We start from the raw sequence: 25976 nt of genomic DNA on the forward strand, positions 1-25976 counted from the left end.
ACTATTATGAGGATCTTCGGATTGAACTCTAAACAAGCCAATAAATGACGCATTAATGTCTCCATTTATTCATGCGGCTTATTCCTCTATATTTCTACTCAATTTGAATTGTAACTTGGTACTACGTACAGTACATGGCAATAAATATTACACATTCACCTTTGAATTTTGGTAAAAGACGATCGGTCAAATCACCGCGTATACTGCTTATGATTATAAGCCCCTAAACCCAGTTAAATTCCTAGAATCACCAAGATTGGAAAAGACGGAAATATAGTGCAAATAAATACTCGTTAGTATCACACAAAATTGTCTCTTTATAAGTTTTATAAAATTCGATGGTGATATTTATCGCCGGGTACTGTAAACACGTGAAGCATAAGAATAAAAACCAAAGAAATCTATTTCATACAAACTTTATTTAAATCAAAAAATAAAATCTACAATAATCCTTTTACTTTCAAGTATGTATAGTAATAACATTTGTTTTAGCATCTCAATCTAAATTGTTAGCAATTTATTTGCCATAACCCAGTGGTTTGATTACGGCCACATCACCAAGGCATTGATACCCTCCAAGTTACAAAATTGTTACCAATTTTTCGTGTGTTGACACTCTGTCCCTTACAGCACTATAACTGGTCTCACAAACACAACTCGTAACTAAACTAAACTTCTTGATTTCACGATATAAGCGACAGACTGCCAATCTTAAAAATCTTTACACAATTAGCTTAACAAATTATATTAAATCCTCTTTTACAGCTAAATTACAATGCATAAATTTTATTTTCAATAAAAATACATATCTCAATATATGAAAGAACACTTTTACCTATGTATTTGTTAAATCGGTAACAAATGAGGCACTATTACTTTTTATTTTATTTATATTAATATGTACATAACTTGGACTCTTAACTTAACATTACATCTTCAGTCCATTCTTAGGTACATCTATTCAAATCATCTATGTCGCCGTTAAAAAAATATTTTCATAATATTTTACAGTGTCAACAAAGTAGCATTCACGCAAAACCTTTTTTGGTTTTTAAATAAATCAATGGTCTCATAATCACATTATTTCGATAATTAAATTTAAAGTGGAGATGGATAGTGTAAGATTATTTAACAAATGGATAACTATGAGGAGAGATCGATGAACGAATAAACTAACATGCGTTCATGCACCAACAACTTATCATTAACAGAAATGTCAAGTTTCACGTTTGTGTGTTTGTACAACTATTTATGCTAACAGATATGTTCGTGTAAACAAAGTTACTGTCGCTCGTTGAGCTCCGTCACAACAACTACGCCGGCACAAGTAACAACAATCAGTAGGGCGTCCCAAAATCAATAAAGCTTAATTAGGAAGTACATAAAACAATTCTTTTCCGAAAAGAATAACTTCACCAATATCTAGCTAATTTATTCATATATAAAATACATATTAGCACAATCTAAACAAATAATTTTGGTGTTAACTGTACAAAAATGTATCTGTACACATTCCATAATAATTAGTTATAGCACTCTTAATTAACGTTATATTTCGAGAAAGCACTCTTGGTATAGTTCCGATTAGGTAATATAATAAAGAATTTATATAAATATGTATACTATCAGTATATTAACAAGTAGTCAAAATTTGTATTTGTCTAAAATGTAGTGTATTTATAAACGGATATCACTCTATATATTAAATACTGCAGTGTAAAGCTAAAGTGCCACATGCTCGGGTGATACTTATATTACAGTCAATTATACTATGGTGACTCTCAATTTTACATCAACTGAGTCTCTGATGAGAAGGCTTTATTGCTTAAAACTTGAGTTTCAAAAATGTGATCCTATAAAATATGTATAAAAACTTTAACATGTTGTACTCTCGCTTTATAAGGCAGATTGTCTATCTGAAAGTTACTACGTAGCCTCTGACTCAACGTCTCAACAAAGAAGATCAGATTCACATTTCGCCTACGGTTAAATGCATTATGATAGAAGCTATAAATATAGAGAAAATAAATATCTACTAGGGCTAATAAATCCTCCTGGTCCACACGGATACTTACACGTTAAATATAGAATATACCTTTGTACTATTGTTTAACGTCGATGGCAGCCAGCGACCCCGGCGAGGCACCGGGGTCGTGGCGCCCCGAGCGGTCCACGGACAGAGTCACCCACCTCAGCGAACTACCTACTGCCTACCTACTCCCGAGGCGGCGATAAAAATAAAAATAAAACAACAACAGAAAATCAACCGTATACGACGCAGTCATCTTTGGATCCGACGTCGGACCAAGCGCGCGGCAATGCTATGCTCGGCCGCGCTACTTGGCCAACCGTCGGCGCAAGCGGTTACGTAGCGCTAGAGCCGGCGCCCACGGGCCCGTCGCTCGCTTGCCCAGCGCCCGCGCGCAGCGCTCGGGCGCCAGCCGCGCAGTCTTACTCGCGCCACCGCCACCGTCGTCGCCGCACCGCGTGCGCTTGCATGCGCCTTGATCTCGCACGGAGCGCACGGGCTCGGCGGCGTCGTTACGCGAGCGTAGTGCTCGGGGCCTGGCGGGGGCTGCCGGCGCGGGGGCTCCAGAGCATGCCGATGGCGGTGGCGGCTCTGTGGTGGTGGAGTGCACCTCGGAGTCGTCGCGTGCACTATCCGCGCGTCTTGTTCGCGGGCGGGGCGGCGAGGGGTGCGAGGGGGGCGACGGGTGCGAGGGGTGCGGGAGCGACGGGGGCGGCGAGGCGGCGGGCGCGGCGCGGGCGCGGGCGCGGCCCCTCGCGGCGCCGAGGTTCTCCTTGGAGCGGTCGGGGGGCGGGCGGCGCGCCGCCGGAGCCCGCCGCGCCGGACCCGGGGCGCGCGCCGAGTTTCCCGCCCGCGCGCCTGCCGCAGCCGCGGCCGCCGCCGCCGCGCCTCGCAGCTCGCGAGCGTACAGCCCGATGCTGCGGGTGATCTTTTGTGCCAGAGGGGTTACGCCCGGCGTACCCTGGGATCGCGTAGCACGAGTACCGTTTCTCTTGGCGTCTTCTTCGATGGTCACGCTTTCCACAGGTGCTGGGGCGATACGTCTCCCAACGGGTTTGGTGTCCCCGGCCGCCAGACGATCAGTTCTGGGCGGTGGTGGGGGTGCTGGAGTTGCCGGCGCCGCGGGTGCTCGCCTGGTGATGATAACAACGCGGTCCATAGCTGGAGCCGGCGCGGCAGTAGGTGCGGGGCGCGCGCGCGTGGCCTGCCGCGTGTGTGGTCGCTGCGGGGGCTCGGGCTCGTGGTGGGAGCGCAGCACCCGGTCGGGGGCTCCGGCTGATTGCTCGCGCTTTACTTCTGTGCGGGGCCGACGCCCGCGAGGTTTTGGTGGACCCTCTGTTGGTGAACTCGAAGAAACTTCATTGATTTGTATGCCACCATCGTCGTCTGATGTATTTCCAGATTCCGCAGCTGACGTAGAGGATTCACTGGAGACAGTGCGGGGCGGGAGAGGAGGACGGTTGGCGGTGGACGCGTCAGATTCTGCATCGCCTTCGGGCACTATGGTAGCGGAGGCGGCCGCAGGCTCGCGAGATTCAGATGGTTCTCGCTGAACCGGGCTGCCGGCGATTTCATCGTGAACAGCCGACAGAGTATTGATGACGCGTGTTCGATTCAGAAGCCGAGCCATAAAATACGATTCAGCTGGATTTCCATAATTCACAATGGTATCATTATCTTCTGTATCCGATAAATCGCGTGGCGGCGTATCTTCAGGCGCCGGTGTAGACAAGCGTGTGTCCAGCGTGGCGCATGGAGGTAGGGGAGTGTCGGGCGCAGCTGGCGTGGCGGGGGCGGAGGCCGGGGCCGCGGCGCGCTCCGCGTCCGAGTAGCGCGTCATGATGGTGAGTCCGTTCTGCGGCACGGCGCCGGGCTGCGGGTCAGGTCGCGCGGCGGGCGCGGCGGGTGCGGCGGGCTGCTGCGGCCGCTGCGCGCTGCTGCGGGAGCGGAGCACGGTGGCGCGCGGCGGGCCCGGCGGGTCCAGCATCAACGTCACCACGGACGTGTTGTCCGCGCGCATTCTGGTGTTGGACCATCTACACACAAACATATACACCATTACATATCGTGAAGACAAACCTACAATAAACAAAAAAAAATAACCATCACTTTATTGCTTACCTCTCCAGAGCGTGATCCACTAGACTCTTAGAAGGGTTCAACCAGTCTCTTGGCTGGTTTCCATTTCCACCTACGAGAGCAGCTTCATTGTGCCGCTCTGTCGCCTGAACTAAACTGACGGCGCCCTCTGGTGAGATCATATTCCACAGGCCATCAGTGCCGAATATCAGACATCTGGAATGTAGCAAATAAACCATTACACAACGAAACATGTAGAAATTGTAAGAATGAAGATCAGAGGCGATCAGATATGAAATTGTATGAGTTATCTCAACCTTGCTAAAATAAATCTCTTTTCCAAGTAAAAGTAACTCACCGAAATTTGGACGGATCTATAGTCAATACACCGACATCAGGGTCGGGACTGACTATAAACTCATCATTTTGAGGGTTGTAGCTCCAGAGGTCCCCGAGTGACCTTGCTACTGCTAAGAATGGAATCTCATCCATTGGTGTATTCTTCTTGATAGGACCTTTGTGTCCTAACCGTGGCCTGTTCCACACAACTCGTGGGACTCCTGCCTTTGAGACAACCTTCCCACCACATCTTTGGATGCGCTCTATTTCAGTTGTGGATTCTGGTTTGTGGTCTGATGTTAATGGTTTTGCAGCCCACTCCTCACAACCTATAAATAATGAAGATATTTGTTAATTATGGTACATGGCTTACTCACGTTTCAAGTGTTCGACGATGTAACTCGACTAGTTTCAAGTTTCATTTCTCGACAAAGTATTGGACTAGTATTGTTTGGCACTTCAAAGAGGGTAAAAATGGGTTTCCAATCATAATGCTACTCTTCATATTAAAAGCAATACATATCTTTACAAAAAAGAAACTCAAATCATATAAAACGCAAATATAAACGATTGACAGTCAAACCGGTATGTGGTATAAAATATTGTGTACAATCGGTAAAACGGAACGTAAAAAACAAACTAGTACCTAATGTCACTAATGTCAAATTTATGTCACTGTCATTCGGTCATTTCGTTTCTCCACATGTTTCGAGATGGCCGTGTTGTGTGTTTTGTGATATATTTAATGTTTAAACGTTGTTTCTGAGATTTCAGTTGGTTATCGGAGACTAATTTTCTTTAATAACTAGAAATATTTGCTATTACAATTTACCTACGATTGTACAAGTAAACTGTACACAAACTAAAATACTGCCTACTAGAGGCAGTTTAAACCTAATCAGCGCCTTAGGCGAGAACTTCATAGGCGTCCTTAATTTTTTAGGCGCAGCCGTAATTTCATGGATGCGGGTGAATCGCGGTGTCGCAGTGCCCTTCTGTAACTTGACGCCCTAGACACTGGGCTACATTATTTGGATAATACCAGTCTACTGCCTATGTTACACGATCCGTCATGGAGGAATCCCAGCTATCAACGACCAGTGGCGCAGAAGACGATGACCCCCAGCCATCCACGAGCAATATTACCGAAGATGACGATTCTGAGTCATCAAGCAGTTCTGCAGAGGACGAACCAATGGCAAAGCGTCATCTTACGGTGGAGGAAGTGCGTGGAATGTGGAATTTGGTAAAGGTTTATCGTCAACTGGGCACACGCGAGCAGGCTATTGCGTTTGCAGAAGACAGGGGCATGATACCCCGTACAAAAATGTGCCAACATCATAAGAAAGAAATGAAAATAATATATTCTACCAACAAAACTGTAGGATCATTTGTTTGCAACAAATCGCATCGTAGAGCCAAATTCAGAGTAAGCAGAGCCAAAGGGACTCTGTTTGACAATATTAAAATATTAATGCCACAAGTGTTTTATTTAATGTATGCATATGCTCAAAAATACAGTTACGATGAAACCATAAGAGAAGATTTTTCGGAAAGAGAACAATGCCTCTCTACGTCTACGATAAGTAACTGGTTCAATCAGTACCGAGAGGCAGTTGTCAAATATCAAAAACATCAACAATCAATGAAAGGCCACATTGGAGGTATGGGCAAAGTTGTCCAGGTTCACGCAAGTCAATTCAGTAAAAGGAAGAACAAAGAGTCTGGAACCAGAGGTCTCTGGATCCTGGGAATGATAGAGGATGGGAATGAGGATCTTCGCTTAGAAGCCTGCACAAGTAATATTCTTTCTGCAGAAGTTTTGTTACCCTTGATAAAAAAGCATGTGGCTGAGGGTACCACCATAATTACAGATACTTCCCAAGCCTATGATTGTCTGGGGGATAATGGATATATTCACCGTAAAATGAACCACAGTGACGAAAACAACCATACTGTGGGAGAAAAGGTGCGTGCTCAAAGAATACAGTCACATTCACAGTGGTGTGCTGTCAAACGTTTCTTGTCCAAGGACAGTTATTCTAATAATAGTTCAAATATGGACGATCTGATCTACGAATATTTATGGAGAAGGGAAGTAAAAATGAAAAGAGAAGATCCCTTTGAGGAACTTATTCATGTAATAAATCACAGTTACAAAAATCATAACCCACCCTTATTCTTCGCTACAGTTGAATAATAAATAGACTTAAGTACTTATATTGTTGTTTTATTTTAAATATTATTTTTGAATTTATGCTTAGAAGAAAATAAGCTCTAAGATAAGTAAAAGATATATCTTTTTAAGACCTGGCCTTCAACAACTTTTATTTTGAGCTCAGGTTCCAAAATATATTTTGTTATATTTTTTTTGTAACTTTTTACCTAAAATAGACAAACTACTCACCATCTTTCTGGTAACCGAGGACAATAGCTGAATCTCCAACATGTCCAATATATATTTTCCCACGGCGTATAAAAGCTATGCTTGCCGTAGTACCTGCAGTGCTTGGTAACCCTGTTACAGTTTTTGGCCATTTTTCTGTAATCAAACAATTATTTTGTTAATTTCATATTTTCATAGAATCCAATGATTGGAAAGGGAATGTGAAAACTTCTATTCTCGACTCATACATATGCCTAACATTATTGCCCTTGAAAATGTGTAATTCGATTATAATAAATATTTTAGTAATCTATAGTTTTTTTCTCAGCAAATGTTTAAACAATTATACTGAAATTTTAATGATCAAACCGTGTTTGAAATTTCAACAATTTTAACTTTCAACTCATACTATTTCTAAAAAATATTGTTTCCATTACACTGTTTTCACTTAAAATGTATAAAGAATTGTATTCTCATTAGCGTTTAAACCAACCCAAGAATACCTTTGAAATTATGTGCGATCTTTAACAAAACCTATGTAGAGTATCTACAATGTGATAGGGGCGAGACTTCTAACCCGTTAAGGCTGAGTTCTACACCTAATTTTATCGACAAAAGTCGGGGGTCGAAGTGGTCGAATTATGGCTATTTTAATATTTTTTTTACTTTTTTTAATATCAAAGGTTGTATGCGTCGTAGAAACAAAAAAAAACTACTAACGGTACCTAATAACCTTGGCTAACTAATTCATTACTTTTTTCATATGTTTGATAATGTTTTGGTGAGAAAAAAAATCATTTGTGAATTATTTTTACCGAAAAAATCACTATTTTTCAATATTTTCAATTAGGGGTTCAACCCCCATATTATTATTTTGTCGATAAAATTAGATGTAGTAATCAGCCTTAACGGGTTAGAAGTCCCACACCTATCACATTGTATATAGAGGTAATTTGTGCTTAAAATATTAGAGGTAATTTGTGTATAAAATATACCTGGAATAACACATATTTATTATTTCATATAGGCAATTTCCTTCTGGGTTTTTGACCTACAATATCCTGATACAGGTCATAAGGACAAGAGTTCATGAAACTTTCAGTTTTTATTGTTGCCAATAACACTAGGTTTGTCCTGTTATCATTTAAGCAACAAATAAACATGTAAACAACAAACATCACCCAGATTAGGTTCTGGATAAATATGATTAGATATTATTTTCATACCTTAGCTTCAATTTTATGATTCATCACTTGCTAAATACAATTTTTCTAATGCTTTTAAATATTTTTATAATAACTATCGTGGGACATACTGAATACTCAAAAGGCTGCGTGACATCGCCATGTCTATGCATGCTGCTCCTGACGAAATCGAGACGCTAATAGAGGTTTTCTCCATGTTTTTCCATCCCAAGATTTAAATAAATTATTAAATAAATAACAAAAGTATGTTGACTTAGTATCTTGAAACACACATTGAATTGAGAGTTTGGAGAAGGATGTAGACTTAAGTTTTATTACAGCATTTACGATTCTCCAACTCCCGAATGCTTCATAAATTAAGCTTAAGTTTGCATACAGCTTTATACTATGTTTACATGGTTTTACCCTTGATATGCCATGCATTACTTTTCTAAAGAACTATGTATGTACTCAAGATAACATTAATTAAAGAGAAATATGGCTTTAACAAAATAATAACATTCTAGAACTTGTATGGAACTATTCATTTACCATTAATGTGGGATTTTTATTCTTATTGGAATTGAATATTGGGTAAGTTTAGCAATCTCTGTAAAGTTCTTAAGACACTACAAGTTGCTATAATGACCTTATACATAACATTTTAGTAAGTGGAAACTTGAGCCAATATAAAAACTCGAACTGGTAAAACTGCTTTCACCTGGTAATGTGAGTGGGATTCCCAAAAAAACTTTGCAAAACATAAATTGTTTCACTTGCCATTATCTAACAAAGCGATATTACACACAATAACGACAATGACCATTCGAAAAACCTCTGTAAACTCAATGTCAAACCACTCAAGAAAAAATTATGAATAACTTCAACAAGGTCAAGCTAAACATTCGGCACTGTCGCTTGTAACTATCCTTGATCCTAGGCAAAACTGAGTTTTACTGCACCACATCCTAATTAAGTTATTCAATAACGTGAAATTTGGTGTTTACCTAACTCTTTCCACATGTTCAAGTGGGTCAACATGTAACCATTTCTGATTGCTTTGAGTACATCCTCATCGTTGTCCGACCAGAACTGCCTCTGCTTCACGATAGAATCCATCAAATGCTCCTTCGCGAAGGCTGCAGCCTCACTCCCGCCATGGCCATCATATATTCCGAAGAAAGCATACTCCAAGTCTCTCTCGTCTTCAGTTTGTTGATAAGCAACGGAAAACAAGTCTTCCATATACTTTCTCCCGCCTTGGCTGCAGTGGCCAGTTACACGTAAATTGACACCAATAGACGCAGGCATTTTAAAACTACAACACTACAACTTACAATAACAAAATATTTATGATTTCATTGTAACACAAACGTTTCTTTCCTGTACATTTTGCATTTGCAATTACGCGAGTCGACTGACGACAGATCACGTGGACATATTGATCACTACGCGTGCCCAATGCTTTACGAGAAGTTCCATGAGCTAGAAAGAGATAAATATAGAGTTGTCGTTGCCTCTTTACAAGAAATAGACGCCATCATACTTTCCGCCATTTTCGTACAAGCTCACGTTGACCTTCTTTTAAACTAAAAACCGAAATAAATACGATTTATTTTAGTAGTTAATTTTAAATATATAAAAATATATTTATTTTTATTAATTTGCTTTTAAAAAGAAGTTTTAAAATGGACAATTTAAATTAATAAGTGTTAAGCCTTTTTATCATTTTTATAGCATTTTGACGTAAACAATAACGTTCAGAAATTAAAAATATTTTAAAAGATAATTTTAAACGCATATGTTCCGAAACGTTTGAAAAAATCTTAATGTATTTTCGTAAAATTAAAGGTATAGAATTGAGTACTAATATAAAATTATAAAACACAAATCCTTACTATTAGACTTCTCTTTCTACAACCATAGCTAGTACTTAGGTAGGACCAAGGGGTAGGACTTCCCGTACACATATTATACTCTTTAGATGGGATGGGACTCCTTGGGTAGCACTTGAAAGTTTCTCATTGAAAGCTTCTTTAGGATTTATGTAAGATTGCCCTACATGTATTTTTGTTTTGTCTATAGAACTGTCTGTATCAATGTACAAGATACATAAAATAAAACTAAAAGTAGGCAAAAATCGACACAGTCATTTATTAAAAAATTCAAAAACATTCATAGCTTATAATATATCCCGATGAAGTCTGATGCCGCGCTGATATAATCCAGAAATAAACTTAATTACTTTCATCGCTTTGCTAATAACAGGCTGAAAAGAAAATCATACATTTAAATTAAGTTTATTCGACATTGGTACACTATTGAGACGAAAATTTTGCTTTCTTGTTACGTATTCATACCTAAATAAGTAGATACTTATCAAAGTATTTAACTACCTATATTTTCTAGATATTTTTGCATACCTTTCCTTGTATACGAATTGTTCTATATGATTTTCTTTGAACCAAAACTGTTTTCATTCTTGCTTTGAAACTTTCGAAATCCATTTATATATATAAGTACCTAACAAAAAACATAGGAAAACATTAAATAAAAATCTTCAAAAGAACAATAAAAACGATTAATACGAACGAAAGTAAAATAATAGTAATTTGTTTGCTCTGTTCTGACAGAACACCTGACATTCTGAATGAAATAAGGCCAGAGTTTTTATTTTTCATACATATACATCCTCATTTAATAAATTGTCTAATTTAAAAAGAACAAAAAATGTAAATCCGTTTCACCCACCAGTCCTAACTACCTTAAGATTTAATCCATTAACTTGGCCCATCTGTAGCATGTGTGGCTGATATGCATCACCCAAAGGCCAGAGAAGATAACACCAACGGCATTAAGTCCGCCTAAAGTATGATTGTGCATAAAGCTTTAATAAATAAATCAAATTGGTTACTTCAATCTTTTTAAAATAAAAAATATTCTAGCCAGTGATCAGTTTTCTGGGATACTAAAACATATTTTAAAACAAACTGGCCAAATGCTGGTCTGAGTCTTGCAACAGTTGTTGACAGCAATTGGGCAAACACTTCTTGATGTAGCTGGCAAACAGTAACTGCCTATCTAGGGCAGGTAGGTGTTTTCTGTTTTGGGAGAGGTAGGTCCAGTCTGGGGTATGTGACTATGGTACATTATTTTGTTGCATAAATTAATAAAGAAAGAAAATAAAATCACATTAAATAATATTTATTTTGTTTTAATTACCTACTTGCTACTTAATTAAACCTATATTAAAATATTATTCTTCAGCAACCTCCCAAGGTTTTTCTGGTCGATGTAAGTCCCACGGATTGGGTTTTTTGTAGACTTCAGGTTCTTCCAATTTGACACCGCCATTGACAACCTCTTTGATGAATCTGTCGACTTTTCCACCTTCCACTGGCTTGATATTACAATACATCTCTGTAATACCACTTTCTAAACACCGTTGAGCGAAGACTTTGCCTAGATTAATGTATGCACAGGTATCCTTGATGCTGTAAAGTTGTTTGCGTAAAGCCCATTCTGAGGTTTTGGCTTCTATTACTGGACCATTCACGAAATGGACTACTTGGGCGGTTACTGTGCGGTTACTCGCTGTTAGTACTAGCCTGGAATTGAAACATCAATTTTAGTCCCTATCCAACATAACATTGGGTTATTTAATTCCGGGAAAGATTTATTTATTTATTGTTATGAGATTGGTATATGATCGATTTTATGTATTGTTGTGATAAAATTTAATACTTATTATACACACTTATGCCAGAACTTCCTCCCTGCAGCTTCCAAGTGATAGCCATCAGGTTTGCGAGCGATCCTTATTTTTTCCAAGTTCCGAGGGTTTCTGTTTATAAATTCAGCTGGTGCTGTTGAGCTTAGTCTAGACAAGCTTGGCGCTGTCAGTACTCTTTTGATGTTATTCATTATTATTCTGTAATTACAATGTTTTGAATTTTATAAAATCGAAATTAGTGAAATAACCTAATTTCTAGACATTGGTGTATTTGACAGATTTTTGACATTGACATCTATCATTGTCAATTTGCTAATGTCAAGAAAGTTCACATCCGGACCTGTTGCTAGGAATGACCAACTTCCGGACCTGATTTATGATTAAACCGTAAATTAATGTGATGTGGTATAGATGTTCATTTTTAATCGGATAGGGCATCTAAATCTCTGTAAAAGATAAGAAATATCTGATAGTATCACAGTGACAATTTTATTATGATTTAAAAAACAAAAAAAAATATTGTAGTGCTCGTTATTGCCAAAAATTTACATGTTAATGCATCTATCTTATTTTTTTACTACTGATAAAGAACAGAGTTTTGAAAAAGTCTATAAAAGGAAGAATTCGCAATCTAAGAAGAGAGTTCTTAAAAACCGTAAAATAAAAAACCGATAACCGTCACATTAATATTTAATGTCAACCTTTTGTTTATTGATGCAAGTCGCATCACTAAAAATGACGTACATTCTTGTATTCACTTCACTCGCCCACCCACACGTTGAGTTTTGATAAGGAAAGTATTCGTTTGTATTTATTCTGGGCACGTTTTGTTACCATAATCGCCAGTCCTCGGCTATGTTGTGGTCGCCGGAGTATGTGCACAGCAGCGGTTTCTCTGTGCCAATTGTTTTGTGAAGTTGTGTGATTGTAGACGGGCGTGAGCTTGCGAGGCACTTGCATACATGTTTTGTAATTAATTTGCACGCCCACTTCGCGGTCGTCTGTGGTGGTTGCTGTGTAAGTGATGATAGTGAGCAGAAGGTAGAAAAATTGTGGATTGTTGTTCAATATGTCGCTGCAGAAGAGTGTTAAAAGTGCGGGAGGTGATAGAAGCGAGCAGGGGGACACTACATCGATATGTTCGTCGGTGACGACGCAGCCGGACAGGCACGGCTTCTTCGGAGGTGCTCAGTACAGTCCAGAACCGTAAGTAAACACTGCCAGTATCCCACATACGTACATACTACGTAAACTATTCAGTTGTTGTTTATCAAAACGCCATCTACATAATTGGGTTGAGATTGTTGTTTACTATCTTAAAGCAGCATAAACAAAGTCAGTATGCAAGAGGATTCTGATAAAAAGTTTATTTATATTGTTTTAGAGCTGTTTTTAGTCAAATTATACCTGGCTCACATTGTTCTTGGTCTATAGAACACAAAATGCATTGATTTTGTATTCTAAAACATTCTTTCTTACTAAGTATAATATACAATAAAGTTCAATTCTGATTCCAACTAGAAGACTCGAATTGACTTTTATAAATTTACCATTTTACCTATTTTAAAACTAATGTAAAAGGAAAACAAAACCTCCTAATGTGTAACTCAACACATATTTAAATAAAACTACTATATTTTATTGTATCATCAAATTAACAGCCAGTTATGTACATGACTAACCATTGATTTTGAAATCATATTAGGTACATTACAGCTAAACGTTGCAAACAGCTAACGCCCCACTATCAAATTACTATGACAGAATTACTGACTCATAAAGGATATAAATCATAATAAACTTGTTTTCTATAATCTGTGCTTGTTTGTTATCAGAAGAGATGAAGTAAAAAGGTTTTATTCATAGATTCCTAGTCCTTGAATAATGTGTATTATTATATCTTACAAAGGAATGCATTTTCTTTGATGAATGAAGCTTGTCATGCTTTAGATATCCTTAGAGATAGATTTAGATAGAAGTTCCAAACAAAGTAGTAGTAGCACGGAGTCTGGAATTGTGCCTAGTATGTGGCAATAGGCTCACCCCCTATTACATGGAACTTATAACACAAATTGTGAAAAGTGGTTGTACATTGTACAGTGGCATCACATGCCATAATGTGCACCTCTTCCTACCCTTTCAGGGATAAAGGGTGTGACGATATGATAATGATGATTCCAAACAAAATGTTTTAAAATTAATTAGTAAATCTAAGGGATAGGTTGTTTAGGCAGTTCATTTGTTATAAACGCAAACAAAACTGCACCTTAAAGACAACAAAAATGTATTACATTTTGAAAATTTTGCTCAAAACTTAATTACCAAATTTTACTGCTGGCTTTTAACAGTAATACACTCACTCATATGCTTTTATACTAGTGTATGAACAAATTAGACTCATACACTTTCATACCTAACTTTGGGAGTACTGTAAAACTGTAACGACTTTCTCTTAACATTAGTATAATGTGTTTTTTTTTGTACTTAAGTTACTTTGTTAAATATGTTGTGTGCTATGTACACTACTACAACATACCTAACAAGGTTTGAAGTATATATTCAATATACCTATCCAACATATAGCTATATCAATGTGGCCTAATTTAGAAGGAAATTTTCATGTTTTGGATTCATTTGCATGAATTTAAGTACTTACCTATAGAAATAAACCATTAAAAACATTCTAGTTTTGTTAAATTGATTATGTTCATGTAAAACTTGCATACAATATATATGTGTACCTAAATAATACTATAAACTATCAACATGATGAAAAATACAAAGATATTCAAGATTCAGTTTTGTATTCCAATTTTAATTGTGTTAAAATCTATGTTAACATCAACAAACATTTAGCTTCCTGTATTGATTTTATTACAAAACTTATCTTGTTTTGAATCAAATTCTTTTGAATTTCTGTGAGAACATGATTACTCATTTCGGGGAAAACCGGCCTGTTCTTTTTAATCTTTACATACATAACAATAAAATTACTGTAAACTACAAAATATGCATGTTGAATAACTATCATTATTCTATGTTTTCAAAAACTAATATGTATATACTTTTCACAAAATCATTGGCAAACTTGTATCTTTGAAACTGTGTTCTCCAATCCGTCTGTTTTTATAGTCTTTTATCACTTAATTGTAGTGTTTGGTTAGTCTGTAATTGGCGACTGATAATCCAATACTTATTATTACCCTTTTTTTAATTACCATGTATACAGAAGCCTGTAATAAGAAAAAAAAGGTGTGGAGATTATGGCAAACACCTCCTATGTAGCGTGACCTGCCCATAGTCCACTCATGGTCTATCACAGGCTGTTAATGTGATTCTCAAGAAGGCTATCCATAGTCCATGAGTATACTATCAGGAATTAAAGTAACTGTATCATGTGAGTACCTAGTTACTATAATGAAATATGAAGTTAATTAATGTAGTTTATATACCACTTAATTACTGGGTGCTACTGCTCATGCACAGTTACCTGAGTTACTAGTTACAGCTGTTAAGTACTTGGGTATAAAGTGTTTCAATTAAAAATGTCTGGTAGAATTGTATTAATTAGTTATGTACATTGTTTTACCGGTAATACATGGCGTGGTGCTGCCATTTTTTTTTATATGGTGACGGTTCTAACAGTTGCTCTATAGTTACTCTCTATAGCCTAACCTAGCCCATTAAAAAGTACGGATCATCCGATGGTAACCAATCGGCGCCACCCATATACAGGATATTCGCAACACCGACACACTAAAAACAAGTGCGTTGCCGGCCTTTTCCAGATTGGGGATTTGGAGATTGCGGATGAAAGTTTACTTCATTATACCTGTTAAGAACCTAACTAAAAATCCCTAACTAAAAATTTGATTGTCACAACGGCACCTAGTTACTTAGAAAAGAAATCCTTGAAGAGTAACCAACTACAATACAAAACGTACCAAAAAGCTCCAAAAATAGTCTAAAAATTCCGACTAAAATAATGAATTCGGTGACCTTATAAACAGCAACATCTTCGCTCGCGTGTGCAGCGTAACACAACGTTTATAAGGAACGGAAACATGTTTCTCAACTTCCCAGATATTGTTGCGGTCTTTCGTAACCAGTAGCTGCTGTCTACGTTTTTCACAAAAACATGTACGAAACAATAAATTTAATTAGCAAAAAATTATGTTTGTAGTCAGTAGGTAAGTACTATTAGTATTGTTCCGTGATTTCAATCTCACGTAATGTTTGAAGGCGGTTTCCGAACGCTGTGGTTAATCGTTATAATGCATGTAGCTATGTAGGAAACTGTAAGATGCAGATAATTAATTAGTAATGTATATTAATTAATACTTAGTACTTCATTGGAGTCCCGATTAGACCCGTTTCAGAGGCTCTCAAAGTCCAAATAACGCTAGAAGAAAAAAATAACAATGGTCACATGAAAATCTGCGAAAAATGTAAACCGGGTCAAACCAAACTGTATCTTCCATTTTGTAGAATGTTCTAAAATAGTAGACGAACAATAAAATAACTGGAATATTCGGAAGCATATACCAAAGAGCATTGTAACATGGTCGAAAATAAAACAAAATGCAAATGTGAAGCGATAACATCAGTCTTCGTTCGCGATATCTTACTCACAATGGAAACCGAAGGCCATTACTCCATTAGCAAAGAAATTTTATTCGTGACTTGCAAATGCTGATCCCCCGCGGAAAACGAATAGCTCCTATCATTTATCCGTTCCTGGTACCCGCTTCTAAAAAGCGGAAAGTATTACATCCTTGTCAATCTACGACCCTCAAAATGTCAAAGCAATCGGGATCATCGCAGACCCCACGGTATAATAATATGCATAAATAATGATTTTGTTAAAAGGATCGACCTATGATTGACATAAAAAGGATGGGTGAGGGTCGTATATAAACAGTATTAGTAAATAAACACTCTAGAAATTGTTTTATGTATGTATCAATGAATAACTAACAATGAGATGACGTTTTGTTTGTGTTTCAATACAATTTACGTCCTATTATGACCTAAGGACTAGCTCCATAAATATACCACAGAAGTAGTTTCATTTTCGCCTTCATAGCTTGACTGATTCATTTACCGTTTCTACGTCAAACCCCTATAATTAACCAATATCCTTCAGCTACAGCAAATTATACTCTAACATCACAAACCGAAAGCTGATAATTTGATGACCTTTTGAGGTTCCCAAAAAGATGGAAACTACATTTCCAGAGTAAACTACCAGGCGATGAAAGCGGAGAAATCAGATTGGTCATTTGAAAGTGCAGGTTGATACGGCTGAAGAATATCACCAGTGTGCTATTAAGGCCGGCACGTACCGATCACTGCTGGTATTTGAAGGTAGAATGTGTAGAATGTAGCTTCCACCGACCGTCAAGGTCATTTAAGCAAAAAAGTAAATAAAGCATTAGCAATTAACATGTTTGGAGTGTGATGCGTAACAAAGACAAATTAAACCTCGAATACCGTGTTATTGCAGCGGTTTACTATAAAAACTAATGCATTTTACCATGAATAACGTAACGCCATAACTATGCCATGATTTTAAATTACCAAATCTCCAAAATTCACCATTTGAAATTAGTTAGTTACTTGACAACAAACGTGCGAATAACGAGTGTTTAGAGTATAACCTCCATATATTGGATCCTATCAATCCTATGAGTTCAGCTTCGTTATGGTGATAGTCTTGAATAGTCCACCACTTCCTCTGATGGATATGTCGTGTGTTTCTTGCTCATTGTTTGATACCTTCGATGTTATGGAATTCCTTTTGTGTGAAGATTGCATCTAGCAGATCTGAATTAGTTATTTTTGTTGACGTTATAAATGAAGTAGAGGTTCTCCTGCCTGCTGAAGTACTTCTCTATCATAGTAAAGATCATTAATTTTCAAACCAGTACATTATTTCTCGTCTTTAATCACTTCGATTTGGATCGAGACGAAACCGCTTCATTATCATCATATTAGCCACAAGACGTCCACTGCTGAACATAGGCCTCCCCCAATGACTTCCAGAAACGACGCATAGGTGATTCATTTTGTTCCTAAAATTAAGAAAACGGAAAACGTATCTTTACTCGAACAATTAATGAGCCTTTCCTTATTCAATTTACGCTTCCGAATGTATTCAATCGTTAAGAATGTAAGGGCGTAAATATATGCTAATGGTTTAGTCATTAACGTGGAAGCTTTTACTACAGTGAAACCTTCCCAATATAAACTAGAATCTATCTTGTGTTTTTTTGTGATACGCTGGCAAATGAACTGACAGGTCACCATGCTGGTACAGTCAGCACCTTTCATTTGGTCTACCGAAACACAACGAACGACGAGTAACAAGTGCGTTGGTGGCCTTTTGGGGGTTAGGTATTTAAAAATTGAAGATTCGAGGATTAGGGTGATTAAAGTGGGCGGTAACTGGGCTTCTGGTAACCTCACTCACACAGTGAAAGCATTGTTTTAAGCTGGTTTTCTTTGAGGCTGAGGTATCACTCCGGTCGAGCTGGCCCATGTGTGCCGAAGCATGGCTCTCCCACACTTGTTTCTATGAACTGCTTTGAAATTGCACAATCTTCTAAACCCGATCAAAAGACGTATGTATGTCACATTGTGGGCGTTGTTTCTTCTCATAAAAATGTTCGGAAACGGGTTTTAGACTACTTGTAAGCAAATATCAATTGGAACGAAGACCTCCTTGCCTTTATCCAAATATTTACTTTAACCAAGGCTTGTATTGATACTAATTCACGGTCGAACTGTGTAAACTATAATTATTTACTTAATTGGATTCACTCGTCTATCGTATTATTTCTATTAATTTGTGTAACTATAAATGATTGAATTTAATGCAAAAGCGTTTATAGTACAACTGTGAGACATTAGCAAATCCCAGTGTGGGACACCCAGTTGAAAATTGACATGTTTCTGCCAATGTAGAGTTTATTTTTTCTGTAAAGTTTGTTCAGAAAAGAGAAATAAATACAGCATTTAATACTAAACGGAATTAAAACTATCAAGTTGGTTATCTGCCTCGACACGTCAGCTTCGGAAGTGGGTTACCAGTGGGAAGTGGCATAGAGGTCAAAGACGATAGAACTAGAAATGTGTAATGTGTAAATAGGTTATATCATACTGCCTCGCTTATAGGGACAATGTAGAAGACTAGAGATCATCATTATATAATTTTATAGCTTTGATCTCCAATATTGTGGTCGATGTATGAAGGAAAATGGAATGAACGATGCAATGAAACACATTGCACCAATACGATAATGTTCAATCGGTTTAGTAATTTGATTGGGAGATTTCTTTTTAAGGGGAATAATGATCTAATGACTTCTCTCGCCATGAAAGAGGCAAGAGAGAGTGTCAGACTCTTACTGACTAAAAACTACCCCTGCTATTCCTACTCCTGTAAACCCGCTAGGTAGTCCGCAGCTCCGGTTGTTTGGGAAATAGAACTAGATATTCATCTTTTAGAATTTTAGATGATACATCAGAAGTTATCGATTATATCAGATGTAACCGCCTCCAAATTCTGTGTTTTACCTCCATTTGACATGCAATTCATTAAAGTCAGTCCGAATCTGACAATTAATTAAAACCTCCTGTTAATTTGTCGTTAGTAATTTACTTTGATGTTTCAATCTTTATGTCCATGTCCACCTTCTGCCTAGACTCAATTGGCCGTTGACATCATCCTCACTTGTCTATTTCTGGTTGGCGTAATCGCCCTTAAACTATGATTGTACAACTACACATCAAGCTATGGAAACCAGTATAAACTGACCTCTGAATGTGCGGAAAGAACGTCCAAAGCGAGACCATGGTAAACTGTTTCATTAGGTACTTTACATAACATATACCTGTTTTCAGACATTATTTTTCTTTATGTTTTTTGTTAATAGAGTTTTTGTAAGAGAAGCTCCGGCTCCATGAAGGAAAAATATTTAATTTACAGCAATTTTGTGTAAATTGCCTTGAATACGTGCCATTATGAGTCACCTACGTTGATCACCTGTAAATAATTCACAATAAAGCCACCTGAGTAAACGTGGCTACAGCAAGTTGGTGTTTAAGAAAACAGAGGACCTACTGTGAGTTTTTTTGACGTTAACAATTCTAACGTAACCACGTTTAGCCTTCTGATTGGTTGCTCCAAGTCTACCAACCAATCAGAGGGCTAACTCGCACAAGGCGTTTTGAACTGTTTCTTGCCGAATTAAATTATTTCTACTTCGGAAGTGAATATTTTAATGTCAGTGTCATGTGGTTTCGGAGAAGAGAAATCGATTTTGGTCCGGGAAAGTCCCGGTGGAAATATGTCACGCACAGTGGTGACTGTTTCGGTTAGTTGGTTGCGGTAAAATTAAGGATATGTTGCTTGTGTTTTCGGTACAAAGAGTGACTTATTCTACGAACATACAGAGTATATCATGTATTTATAACTATGTATCTTTAATTAATTTATTAGTTACATTCCAGAAACGGAACGGAATGTGGAATATTACCCGTTTTTTATGATATAATCCGATATATGAGCAGACGATCATCTGATGGTAAGCAATCGCCGCCCCCATAGACATGGACATCCGAAACACCAGAGGCGTTACAAGTGCGTTGCCTTTTGGAGGTTAGTCATTTATTGGGCAATCAGGAATTGGGATGGGGGTAATTGGGCTTCCGATAACTCACTCACTCAACGATGATTCGTACATGATGCAAGCGTTGTTTCACATCGGTTTTCTGTGAGGTCGTGGAATCACACCGATCGAGCATGGCTCTTCCACGCTACACCAGACGTTTAGAAGTACGTTGCCGACCTTTTAGGAATTGGGATTGGATCTTCTAGGGATTGAGGATTTGGGAATGGGGAAGAGGATTGAGCCTATGATAACGTCACATAAGCGATCTTTCACGATGGTATCATGCGATTTCGTGGTTACTCATCATGCCCATAATCTTCCATTATTTTCTTCTGTCGGTCTCTTAACCATGAAATCATACAGACTATTTATTACAAACTGCATATCACAGAGAAGATTCTCACGACCGTGGATGACTGTCTTCTCGATCCCAACTTACGAGTACATATATCAAGTTTGCAATTTTATTTATCATCTCGTCCTACAAACCTTTATTACTATGCAGCCAGTGACTTCAATCCCTTGACATCGTATCGGGGTTACGCAATAAACGTAACTTATGTAACTCAGAATAAATATGGTCTGGTAATCTCGTTTTAGTGTTCAGAAACGTGTTTCAAGATTTTATCTGCGTCTGGGAAAAGGATAAGTTTTCTAGTTATTATTTTGTTGCTAGTTAATATGATTGCCTCGTTGGTCGAGTGGTTGCAAGTGCGACCGCTGGGCGAGGGGTATCGGGTTTGAGCCCCGAGTGGTGATAACTATTTTTGGGCTTTCGAAAATGTCTTAGTAGTAGCACGGAATCTGGATTTGTGTCCTTTATATGGCAATAAGTGAGCTTATCAATTACATGGGACTTTAACACAAATGATGGAAAGTCGGTGTACATTGTACATTGGCATTACGTGCCGTATGTGCACCTCTGCCTACCTTTTCGGGGATACGAGTAACTAGTTAAAATGCTTGTAAGATTGGGTGACATTAAACATTGATAAGCCACCGTTCTGTTTCTAATTTGGAATTTATTTTGTTTGTTTATTTATTTATGTGTACATTATAAATGCGAATTGATTTCTTTATTCCCACAATTATAACAAAATCCTATATAACTAAGTATGAATAAAAATCAAATTCTAGTTATTCTAGATTACATTGTATTGCCTATACCAAACAATTCCAACTAATATAATAAATACACTAACTAAGTACAATTTCGTATTCGTAGTCTCAATGCTGCAATCAACATTGTGTTGTGACACACATACCTACACACATAACTCTCTCACACAGTATGGAGACAACCATGATATGAACACATGCTCTGGAATTTGTCATTAACTTGGACATTTCCTCACGATCCCTCCTAACGCGTCAGGACTCATTTCACTTGAGTATTTCATTATTAAGTTTTTGTAAAATATACTTCTTACCCGTATGGAACTGGTCCGATTCCGTATTTGGGCTAAATTATTTAAAACTAGGTTTAAATCAGCTGTTTCGCCGGCCTTCTCGTAGGATATAATGTACCCTATCACCCAAGTCAGCTCATACCCCGTCTGTATACTAAATTTCATCTAACTAAATCCGTTCAGTAGATTCAGCTTGATTGACATTCAATTCACACAACTTTATTTCTTTCATCTTTACGACTTATCCGCTGCAAGCAAGCTTTTCTTCAATCTATATAATATCTAGGAGTACCCAGAAGGATACCTATACAAATTCACACGGGGAAAAAAGTAACAAATCATATTACTCTCTTTATATGCGGAAAACGATTTTGTGTCAGTCAGTAACAGGACGCCATTTTAGTTTAATTAGGTATTAAACTTATGACGTCACATCTAAATTTAACACGAATTGTGCGATGACTAAATTACCTAATGATCTGGTTTTGGTGTAAACCAATGATACTGATGAACCTTGACGCCTGTGCCAATTTAATCGATTGGTTTAAAAAAAAAAAAGAAACAAGCTGGTTATGCAAGACACGGAATTTGAGTCGTTTAGTGTTTTTATTGGTCTGTTAGTCTAGTCTAATTTTGTTGTTTTATTGGGACAATTAACTGGTTATTGGGTAGTTAAATTTAAAGATATTTGGTTGAGAAAAGATTTTGATACAGACATAATATGTGACTGCATGGTTGGCGTGGTGGCTGGGCTACTGATTACCGCGCAACGTGTAGCGGGATGGATTCCCGCACGGAACAATTCTTTGTGATCCATAATTTGTTGTTTCGGGTGTAGGTGTCATGTGTATGTGAACTTGTATGTTTGTAAACGCACCCACGACACTGGAGAAAATTCTTAAGTGGGGCAACATTTGGTTAAAAAAACACCAAACGAAATGAAATGAAATACCTAATTATGGATTCAGAATGTGTAGCCGGCATAAGACAATTGCCTCGAATACGATTTTATGGGACTAATCAATTGAAAGAAAATACTACTTTTACCAATATTTTAACTAACGCGCGCGAAAAATCGTTAAAACACCCAAAAATCACCTTAATTCTTGTTATTATAAAAATAAAAAAAAAATAATAAAGCAACCCGCGGTTGGCTCCAGAAACGGTCACAAATTGGTTAGTGCCGTTCTATTTAAATAAATAAATAAATAATCAAGAAATTTAATCATCACCTGAGTCTAGAAAGCTTAGGATAGTTTCTTCAAGAAATGCTTCCTATTCATATAAGTTCCTGTGCGAAGTCGACGCTTCGATCGAAGCAGCTCACAGCCACAGCCAGACGTGACTAACGGAAGTTTGAAACCTTCGATTTGCATGCCTAATTAGAATACGTTAGCACGTATCGTTATGCTACAAAAATGCTAAAGGATTGTTGCACGTCTTCGTATTGAGCTAATTTGAGTCTAAGTCTAGATAAAAAAGTTCTGCGTATTGTCCTATATGTATTGAAAAATCTAATATAAAATCACGCATTTTTCTATGGTGAGATGGATTACATGTACATGTCCGGATGGATAAAGTCTCATTAGCCCTCAATCATCTTATTCAATAATACAATCGGATATAAATAACTTGGTATATTGTCACTTCAGTACATGAGCCCTACTTGGTCGGTGACGGGAGGCTAAGTAACTACCCATTATAAATAGCGCACGATGCCTGTACCTATTCACTTACAGACCATTTATATAAAGGTGTTACTACTTGTTGATATCGGAACACGTGTTCAGTCTTGAAAATGTGAAATTGAGTGGACAGATATTGTAAAGACACAATTACAAGCAAAGGAACATACTAAGCAACGTGTAGCGGAGCAACTCTTTGTGTGATCCACAAATTATTGTATCATGTGTATGTGAACTTGTATGTTTGTAAACGCACCCACGACACAGGAGAAAATGTTAGTGCGGGACAACGTTCTTAATAAAAAAAAAGTACGGACGCTTTTGCTGGATCCTTAAGATTAGCATCATAGCTACTACCATAATAATTTTCCAACAAACTTACTGCAACAAATCATAAAGCATCAAATACCAAACTTTAAACACGTATTCCTTTATCGGTTCTGGTTATTTTCGATCCTAATCCAGAATCGCAGATTCAATAGCTTCTAAAGCAACGGTACCAACATGGAGACGATATAAATAACAGAGCTAACGGATGTGCACAATCAGTTCCTATTTATTGGCTATTTGTTGAGTATCTGTAGTCTGTCGGTCTGTCTTCAATCTCAGGCCAATTGTGTGGGAAAGAGTTTTCAATAATTCCTTAGTCACCATCATCAATACTAGCTCTTAGGAGTTCTATGGAACTGCTCTACAAAAGAGGGTTTTTTAATTAGGGAAAATCATCCAATGACACGCTTTCTTTTGCTGAAGTAGAAGTGTCTGTATCCTTAGTACGAGTTCGCTTTACGGTGAACGAGAACGAAATGAGAGCGCGTTCGAAGATCTGATTGGCTGGTGCAAATAAAACGATCAACGTTTCGTTTTCGTTCAACGTAAAGCAAACTCGTACTAAGGGTACATATTCTTACTGATTAAAAACCACCCCGTCCCTAATCCTACTTCGAGCTGGAGCCCCGGCAACCTGTTACGTTGTCCGTAGCTCCGGATCGGGCATCATCCTATAAAAAGAGAAATTTACTTGGCTCTATGCTTGGCACACTGTTTGAAGATTGCAGTGTAAAAGGATAAGGGTTTTGTAGTCCTCTTCGACGCTTATGATATGTAAGAGCAGGGGTGGTGATATCACAATTTATAACTTACTTTCTAGGTAATTTTACTTAATTTTCATTTCCTAGTACTATAACACTGTAACATCGCTTACCAATTTCGACAACACCCACGTACAGTTCGATGTATCGTAATTATTTATCAAAGTGCGTAGGAGTTGTGTGAAATTCACAGTATAATGGATGACGTCATACTTCATTTCCCAAGCATCGAATTCTGAGGACGTAATACCAAATATCCGCTGCTGTTTCGTTGCGATTAAGATACCCCAAAAAAAGTACGAAATATAGTAGATGACTAATTTTTATTTTAATGTCCGTCTTGTAGATTATTTTAAAATATTAGACACGTATATTTTATTTTCTTACGGAAACAAATACTTTTGAAGATATATTGATTTGAAATATCGCGTGACGTCACTTCTGGATACGTTTTATACGTAGAAATGACGTATTTGCTCCCATTACGTGTCTTATATTTTTTCATTACCTAGCTGACGAACTGAAAAGTATTGGTCACAGAAAGTTCTACAAAGAGATGAGTGGAAGGATAGGACCATGGCTGAAAATAAATAAATAACTGATGAACTAAATAGATTTTTAATTTTCATACCTCGTCATCGTCCCTATGTACGAAAAGCTGGGGCCGATAAATAAAAATATTAATTTAACACATTGAACGCCGTGGTGGTCACCGGTGACCTGCTTTAGCGGAGGATTGCCTTCAACAGTTTTCTATTGGCAGTCAAAGACTTAACCATGTAGGATGCTTACAATCATGTAGCCTGCGTGGTCGGGGCCCACAAAATAACTGCTGCAATGATCCTCATTATAATGAATTACGATTACGACACAGCTGACTAGCTGTACCACTTCGTATGTTATGAATAAATGTATGAAACTACATTTGGACATATCTTTCATGCAAACGCGGACAGCATAACTGGTTCAATTATGTGTATCGAAAACAGGAAAACGATATTGGGTTTTAGGTTTTTATCGATGCTAAGATCTTCTGGAATAGTTATTAAATAAGTATATTAAAAACGATTATACGTTTTATCTAATTTATTAAACGGTCTGGGCCCAATAGTTATCCTAATATTATACTGAAAAGGTACTAGTCATATGATTATGTTATGCAATGTTAGTAGGAAAATGTAGTTTTTTTCTTAAAACGTAATTGTTTCTATAATAATCAAGTATGGGAGAGCGGGGTCGACCGGAGTGATACCATGGCAAACAACGCTTGCGTTGTGTTTCGTTGGAGGATACCTGATGCACAGTTATCCACACACCCCTTCCTAATCTTCCCAATCCTCGATTCCCCAACAACACTTAAATTCCT

At 37.7% G+C, this 25976-nt stretch overlaps 4 protein-coding genes across 4 annotated transcripts in view; 2 read left to right on the forward strand and 2 right to left on the reverse strand.

Annotated features, from left to right (window-relative positions):
* Positions 1-400: 400 nt before the first annotated feature.
* Positions 401-9660, reverse strand: LOC118274723 (serine/arginine repetitive matrix protein 1). The gene is made up of 5 exons (XM_035592403.2): positions 9025-9660; positions 6855-6989; positions 4467-4776; positions 4151-4324; positions 401-4065 (listed from the first exon to the last, which is right to left on the reverse strand). The coding sequence occupies exons 1-5, from the start codon at positions 9326-9328 to the stop codon at positions 2337-2339; spliced, it is 2652 nt and encodes an 883-aa protein (XP_035448296.1). The 5' UTR covers positions 9329-9660; the 3' UTR covers positions 401-2336.
* Positions 4881-6833, forward strand: LOC126911219 (uncharacterized). Its single transcript, XM_050696978.1, has one exon. It carries the CDS (start codon positions 5520-5522, stop codon positions 6645-6647), a length of 1128 nt encoding a protein of 375 aa, XP_050552935.1. The 5' UTR covers positions 4881-5519; the 3' UTR covers positions 6648-6833.
* Positions 9661-11205: 1545 nt separating the features above from the next.
* Positions 11206-12042, reverse strand: LOC118274790 (39S ribosomal protein L18, mitochondrial). The gene is made up of 2 exons (XM_035592497.2): positions 11775-12042; positions 11206-11625 (listed from the first exon to the last, which is right to left on the reverse strand). The coding sequence occupies exons 1-2, from the start codon at positions 11939-11941 to the stop codon at positions 11274-11276; spliced, it is 519 nt and encodes a 172-aa protein (XP_035448390.2). The 5' UTR covers positions 11942-12042; the 3' UTR covers positions 11206-11273.
* A 442-nt stretch (positions 12043-12484) lies between these two features.
* The window catches only part of LOC118274480 (TBC1 domain family member whacked), a 36291-nt gene continuing 22799 nt past the window's right edge, over positions 12485-25976 (forward strand). Inside the window, exon 1 of the mRNA XM_050696981.1 lies at positions 12485-12956. Coding sequence (XP_050552938.1) covers positions 12820-12956 — 137 coding nt within the window. The 5' untranslated portion in view covers positions 12485-12819. The remainder of the gene's footprint in view (positions 12957-25976) is intronic.

This window comes from Spodoptera frugiperda, chromosome 11 (genome assembly GCF_023101765.2).
Source record: "Spodoptera frugiperda isolate SF20-4 chromosome 11, AGI-APGP_CSIRO_Sfru_2.0, whole genome shotgun sequence".
Taxonomy (NCBI): Eukaryota; Metazoa; Arthropoda; class Insecta; order Lepidoptera; family Noctuidae; genus Spodoptera; species Spodoptera frugiperda.